Source organism: Xyrauchen texanus, chromosome 21 (assembly GCF_025860055.1).
Source record: "Xyrauchen texanus isolate HMW12.3.18 chromosome 21, RBS_HiC_50CHRs, whole genome shotgun sequence".
Classification (NCBI taxonomy): Eukaryota; Metazoa; Chordata; class Actinopteri; order Cypriniformes; family Catostomidae; genus Xyrauchen; species Xyrauchen texanus.
This window is the reverse complement of record NC_068296.1, coordinates 43,951,084-43,958,443: the sequence shown is the minus strand read 5'-3', so window position 1 is coordinate 43,958,443 and position 7,360 is coordinate 43,951,084. Positions and strand designations below refer to the sequence as shown.

Here is a 7,360-nt window from a genome sequence, read left to right as displayed (position 1 = left end):
ATGGCATGGGTCCACTGATGGCGCACCTAAAATAAAGACAGAAACAGTTTGTGTTGACAGTATTGCACCTTGCTAAGCATCATACATACATGCTTGGCATAATCCATAACTTTTCTGGTTTCATGTGCATTTCTATGATATTGATTACAACTTATTGATTTAAAAAATATTAGTAGCCTACTAGTACAATGAAATTAGGTCAAAGTCAAATTTATTTCACAATGCACATCGTTTTAAAGCTGCTTAACAGATAAAATATATCAGTGAAAATGTAGTAAAAGTCCATATTTAGTACTTCATTTAAAGCTTCATTAGAAGAGCTTTATTCAGCATTATTGTATTTATGTCCCCAGGGAACAAGCCAAAGGCGACTGTTAGTTAAATAATGTAGGTTATTTGTAAAGCATTGATGGAAAAACATTGTGGCTCTTATGTTTGATAGATATCATGTATCATAACGCTAGTTTAAATCATAACTGAAGCGTATCAACTACAACATTGGGCTAACGTTACTGTGTAAAATTAATGTATACAATGTTAGCTACGTGTGTAGTAATCAATTTAGTTAATACATAACTATTGCAGGCTTGTTACTGGTCAGCTAGCTATTATCTGTTGCTTATCATGAGTTTGTTACCTGTAACGAAGTGAGTGCTACAGATCCTTGAATTCTTGCCTGGCTGCCAAGCCTCTCTTCGCACAGCGGTGATCCATGCTCGCCGTCTCCCTTCTTTTTAGGAAACCGAAACATTTTTATTTTCGATAAGGTATTTGTTCCAGAGGTCAGGTTGCATCCCACAGCACAACAACCTGAGCCCAACTTCGGTCTACTCATCACCTTAATTTTAACTGCGTCTGTAGTCAGCGCCATACTTTGTTACCGATAAACAAACACAGACCGGAAGTTAACTTCGGGCCAGCGCGTAACCCTGGCAACGCGCGTGAGTCCAGATAAAACCGTCTTGGCTCTGACTTGAGTGACAGACGGGGAACTAGTGTTGATTGTGTTGTTACTCCAGTACAACAGGAGGCACTATTAAGCTCTTTAGTCCTCCAGTAAACTCACTAAAGAAAGAACTCACAGTTTGAACACTCCACTAGTGTGTTTATAGTTCAGTGTTTTTAGTTCAGATGTTGAAAGATGAGTTTTCATGTGGATTTGATGTGTTGTAAATCAGTATTACGTGTTTGAAATCCTCCTGATAAATCTAGTGTTGATTGTTTTGTTACGCCAGTACAGCAGGAGGCGCTATGAATCTCTTTAGTCCTCCAGTAAACTCACTAAAGAAAGAACTCACAGTTTGAACACTCCACTAGTGTGTTTATAGTTCAGTGTTTTTAGTTCAGATGTTGAAAGATGAGTTTTCATGTGGATTTGATGTGTTGTAAATCAGTATTACGTGTTTGAAATCCTCCTGATAAAACTAGTGTTGATTGTGTTGTTACGCCAGTACAGCAGGAGGCGCTATGAAGCTCTTTAGTCCTCCAGTAAACTCACTAAAGAAAGAACTCACAGTTTGAACACTCCACTAGTGTGTTTATTGTTCAGTGTTTTTAGTTCATATATTGAAGATGAGTTTGCAGGTGGATCTGATGTGCTGTAAATCAGTAGGAACTGATCTGACTTCTGTCTGTAACGCAGCTGGAGAACAGCAGATGCTCAAGACACCATTGAAGATGTGTTCAGTGAAGCTGCTGGACTGCAGGAACCTAATGGAGATGAGACGAGAAACCACACCACAGGAACACACTGATGAAGATGATGATGAAACCACAGCAGAGGAACAACATAAGAGTGATAAAGATGATGATTTTATTCCTTCAGGTATATTTTTTTCTTTATAATATTTCACATGAGATCTTTAGAAAGTGCAGTGTAAGTTCTCCAGCATCATTTGTATGCTGATGCAACTTTGTTTGATATTATGGATCTAATGCAGCATTCAGAAATTTTTCAGTGTCCAAATACTTTATAAGTGGTTTCTATAGCAATAAAAAGGGTGTGGGTGATGACGTCATGCCAAAAAAAACCCCACTTTGTGGCATACGTTTTGGTTTATCGCATCAGAAATCTGCCCTGAAGCCGTTTCCATTCAGAAATGTGTGTTTATCGCTAATTCGCCTCACAGGTGTCCCTCATTTTGTTTTCTTCTGAAGTTTTGGTAAAATGGGGAGATTGAGACAATTCATTGAAATTATCCAGTTTACTGTCATTTTAATGTCAAAAGCAACAGTTGCCCATCTGATAGGGCGGTAATATTGGTCCCGATGTTGCACCTATCGGTTGGCACCGGTCATGGCCCTGTTCAAGCTGGCAACCTGCACTAAGTATTGGGGGGAACTTTCTCTCTCAGTATAAGGACCATCCATCCGAGGTAAAGATGGTTAGGTTTAAAATATTGAAACGTTTTGAAATGTTCAAAAGCTAGTTTTCTGAAAGTGAGCTTGGCATTGGACAAATAGTTCTGATAGTTTATAGTTTTGAAAAAAAAGTGCAGAACATTCTGAGAATGTCATTCAGCTGACTTTATTCATCTACAGAACAGGGTAAAGCTAATTTAAGTTTGTGTAAAGATAAGAGATATATAGGTTTACAAATATATTTATTTTTAGTTTGGTAATTTATTTCTTTAATGCTTTCTACATTTGGTAAATATTTTTTTTTTTATTTAATGCCTTTTTCGTTTGGTAATTTATTTAATTTAATACAGGGGATTTTGCTGGCATTTTTTCAAAAGTAAAACTAAACAGTAATTTAATAGAATTGGGCTGTTAGTGTTAAAAAAAACACACACTGAAGCGTTTGTTACAGAAATTATATGTTTTTTGTATTGTGGGCTAATTGCATGATTGCCGTCTATTATTTTGAATTGTGTGGAAAATAAGTTTCAATAAATAAACGGATGGACACTGCAATTAAATTAATCACAAACAGTGGCTATTCATTTGTTCTCTGTGCACTTGTAGATGTGCATGATATGAGATATTTGTGTTGACACTCCTGGAGTGTCATGTTTGCAGCATCAGATCTATATGTCGTTATGATCAATCCATAATCAAGGATGTATACTGTCGTCGTGATTAACACAGGCTAACGATTGGGGTAAACTCTGTCACATGACACTATATTTTTGCGTTAATGCCAATTTTCTTGACAAAAAGTGTTTTCAAACCAGTTTTTTGTGACATTTGATGTATCAACAAAAATATTATGTTGAAACTTGTGAAATTTCCATCAGCTTTATTTTGATGCTCTAAAACTTTTTCGTAAAAATCCTTGGATGGAAATGTAGTTTGTGATTTGTATTGTTTTAACATTACTTACTTTTATGTTCCTTTCAGATGCAAACAGTGGCTCATCTGATGGAGAAACGGCTTCTACATCAAAACAGGGTCTTTCCTGCAAAATTTGTGAGAGGATATTCACTTTGAAAGCACATTTAGTGAGACATGAGAGAAGACACAAAGAGCAGAAAGTCTTCAAATGTAAGAGATGTGAGAGCAGCTTTTCTACCTTCAAAGAGAGGAACCGTCATTCAGAAGTGCACAAAGAAAAGCAGGAGTTTCCCTGTGAGCAGTGCGGGAAGGTTTTCTCAGCTGCCTCGACATTAAAAAGTCACATGAAGACACACAGTGATGAAAAGCCTTTCAGCTGCAGTGAGTGTGACAAGTGTTTCAGAACTAAAGGACATCTTAATGAGCATAAGAAAATACACACGGGGGAGAAACCGTACAAGTGTCTTCACTGTGAGAAGAGGTTCATCAACAAGAGTCATATGACATCACATGTCCGTTTGCACACCAATGAGAGGCCATATCAGTGCAAAGAATGTGACAAAACCTTTAAACAATTATTTTGTCTAAAGACACATCAGCAAATGCACTCTGGGGAGAAACCCTTTCAGTGCTCACACTGTGATAGACGTTTCCTTAAGAAATCTGATCTGAAACGTCATGAAATTAGACAATCTGTGGAGAAACCCTTTCAATGCTCACACTGTGACAAGCGTTTCCATCTTGAATCTGACATGAAATCTCATGAAAAAAGACACAATGGAGAGAAACGTTACCTCTGCTCTGACTGTGGGAAGAGATTTTATGTACCATCTGAATTAAGAGTTCACCAGAGAGTGCATACAGGAGAGAAACCTTACAGCTGCTCCATCTGCAGGAAATCATTTGTTTTTTCATCAAGTTTAAATACTCATCAGAAGACACATGCTAGAGATCAAACTGCTCTGAAATCATCGTAGTGTTTTCAGGCATTAACATTAAATCACAATTACACTATCAAAGGCAACTTGTCAGAAGTCAAATCATTTGTATTTGGATTGTGTTGTTCACAATGCACACATTGTTTCAAAGCAGCTTTATGGAAAATCATACTGTAATGTCTTAAATCCTCCAGCTCTATAGAGAGTCATGCTTTAATGTCTTCATTCAATTTCTTAGGACAGATATGGTCTATTTAAGGTTTATAAGTATGTATGTGAAGCATTGTCCTTTCTCTGTTTAGCCATGGTTATACAAGTCTACTTTTTTCTGCAGGATGTCCTAGTGAATTTTGATGTTCATCACCTCTAGACCTTGCATGTAATCATTATGAAATGACCCTTTTTTTCAGCTGACAAATGAATAAGCCAAAAGCTCAACTGACTCTGCTGAGAATGTGATGCTAATGTTCACATCACACTGGATTCAGCTGGATTATTCACTGGAGATTGATGTTGGTTTTTGATTAACAACTTATTGGTTAAAAGGATGGAAGACTCATTCTCATGTCCAACAAGTAAAGCACATAAGAGCTGTATGTGATAAAAGTTGTTCGTTTATGCTAAGTTCTGTCATTCTAATGATTGAGTATCACAGAATTTGCTAAATCTTAATTGTGATTCTAAAGTTATATTGCAGTATTAATGGAGTGAATGGCTTCACTGGAGTGTTAGACTATGGTTTTAAATGATCACTTATCCACAATATTCTCAGCGAGTCCAATGTATTTCACTAGGTGAGCGGAAGTGCGATTGGTTGGTATTTTGTGCGTAGCCGGTCACTGCTTGCTTGCATGTTCTGTGGTTATTCTTGCTTTTAAAATGTTATAAGATGTCTTTACAAATTTACAGTCAGTGTTTTCAGTTAATGGATATCCTTATAATCAAGAGAGTTTTATCTAAAAATGAAAAGCTGTTATGATCAGAAACCTCTCGCAAAGCGCTCCAGTCCCAGATGCTGCTTTTTCCATCAGCTAGCTATAAAACGATTGACTGTTTAAAAAAAGCTCTGAATAATTTGTTTGTGTGCTCTTTTCAAATGATTGGCATGAAGTCAACAGGGGTGATTACTTATATAATCCACCATTATAGTCAAGCTATGATAGTTGTCCAGAGTGCAGTGAATTACATTATTGTGCTAACATGTGTTTAAAGTTCATAAGACATTTTGTGAGTTTGTTCATTTCTATTCAGCTTTGGCCTTTGTGAATGCTTCATGTGTTTTGAAATGGCATGTAAAAGGAACAGTGTTTTACCTGAACTGTCTGTGAGTAGTGACAATGTTTTCATGCTGTGATGCTAAATTGATCAATTTTACGGTGGAAGACCATTATTAGATGAGACATGTACAGTAGATAGTTGTTTTATCACGTTTGAAATTAACTGTATTTTGATTTTCCTCTCCTGCATTTTTCCTGCCAGCAATTCATTTCTATTGAGTGTCTTTGCAGAGGTGTGTAATTTTATTCCAATACACTTTTTGTCAAATTCAAATAGACAAATATCTCTTTACGGTAAGCTAGCTATCCGTTCTGTGAGTGCCTGAAAAAATGTTTGTTTGTACACAGCTCTTGCACTGTAAATGGGAACATAAACTAAGTGGATCGGATTGATCCACACAACACAGTTGTGATCACACAGTGTTGGTAATGTGCTTGCATGAATTTGAGGAGTGGAGCACTGAAGGAAGGGGTGTGTTTGTTTGTCTGTAGGGTTCAAATATCAAGAGTCTTTCTCAGGAATTGCTTGCTCCACCTTTAACTTGAAAACCAGTTGAACCGTAACACCGGCAATGTTATCGGACAAGCCAATTCCTCTGCAATGCTTTCTGTCATGTGTGTTTATGTTATAGTGGTCTTGTTTATTATGACATTAAACTTTATCATCTTTAATTTAGAATGGCTTATTTGTTCATAGGGAATCAGAAAGGGGCATGGTATGAGGGTTGTTGGCAAAGGTTGTTTGAAAACATACTTTATTTTTGTAATTCCGTTTGGTGCCACTAGTAGCACAGGAAATACACACTCCACCTTTAATGGGAAAATGTGATTTGGGAAACAGTGTGGGCATTAATTCAGTATCAATAAAATGTATTTGTACAGTGCTTTTAAAAATGAATACTGTTTTATAGTTGCTTTACAGAGAACATTAAACTTTTGTGTTAAATGTTTATAATGTATGTCCAAATAAATGTTTATTAGTTGTGCATGTAGTTCATTTTGTTCAGTACAGTTTATTGTGAGGCTGCTAAGACATTGTTATTTCCTACCCATGAACAATAAATTCAATCTATCAACAGGATCAGTTGTTCAGTCAACACTAAAACATTTAAGTTTGGTTGTTGCATTTAAATATGGAGATTAAGTATGTAAATTGACAATTATAAAGCTAGATTTAGCCTACTACACTTTAATCTCCAGCAAAATAATTGTATGTTATAAATAAAAATGGCAGCGTGACAGTATCATCGTCTGAGTCCTGCAATACACAAGCATCCTGCTGTTTGGAGTTTTGACCTCACCTGTTTCTGCCGTAATCAGAATGAGCTTTATTGTCATGCATGCTTACGTACACAATTAATTTTTTTGGTGATAGGAGAAACCAGCAAGTGCACAAAGAACATTACAGTGAGACAGAATATAAAACAAGATAAGAGCATAAATGATTTTCACCAGTCTCACTAGCTGCTGCCTATCTGTCAGAACGCTGATGATCCATTGACAGATTGGGGTGGGCACGGAGAGCAGGGTCAGTTTGGTTGAGAGAAGCTCAGGCATAATGGTGTTGAAGGCTGAATTGAAGTCTACAAATAGGATCTTTGCATAAGTCCCAGGTCTGTCGATGTGTTGTAGGATATAATGCAGTCCCATGTTGACAGCATCATCCATTAACCTGTTTGCGCAGTAAGCAAACTGAAGGGGGTCTAGCAGGGTCCAGTGATGTCCTTCAGATAGGCTAAAACCAGTCTCACAAATTATTTCATAACCACAGATGTGAGAGTGACAGGTCTGTTACCATTAAGTAGGTAAGTGTGAGACTGGGCTTTTCCACACAGATGAAGGATCATTGGCTGTAAACTAGTCTATCAG

The 7,360-nt window shown here is 36.9% G+C and overlaps 1 protein-coding gene across 1 annotated transcript; it reads left to right on the top strand.

Annotated features, from left to right (window-relative positions):
• Positions 1 to 1,509: 1,509 nt before the first annotated feature.
• LOC127661851 (gastrula zinc finger protein XlCGF17.1-like) lies at positions 1,510 to 6,529 on the top strand. Its single transcript, XM_052152780.1, has 2 exons — positions 1,510 to 1,825; positions 3,343 to 6,529. The coding sequence occupies exons 1-2, from the start codon at positions 1,573 to 1,575 to the stop codon at positions 4,251 to 4,253; spliced, it is 1,164 nt and encodes a 387-aa protein (XP_052008740.1). The 5' UTR covers positions 1,510 to 1,572; the 3' UTR covers positions 4,254 to 6,529.
• Positions 6,530 to 7,360: the final 831 nt, after the last annotated feature.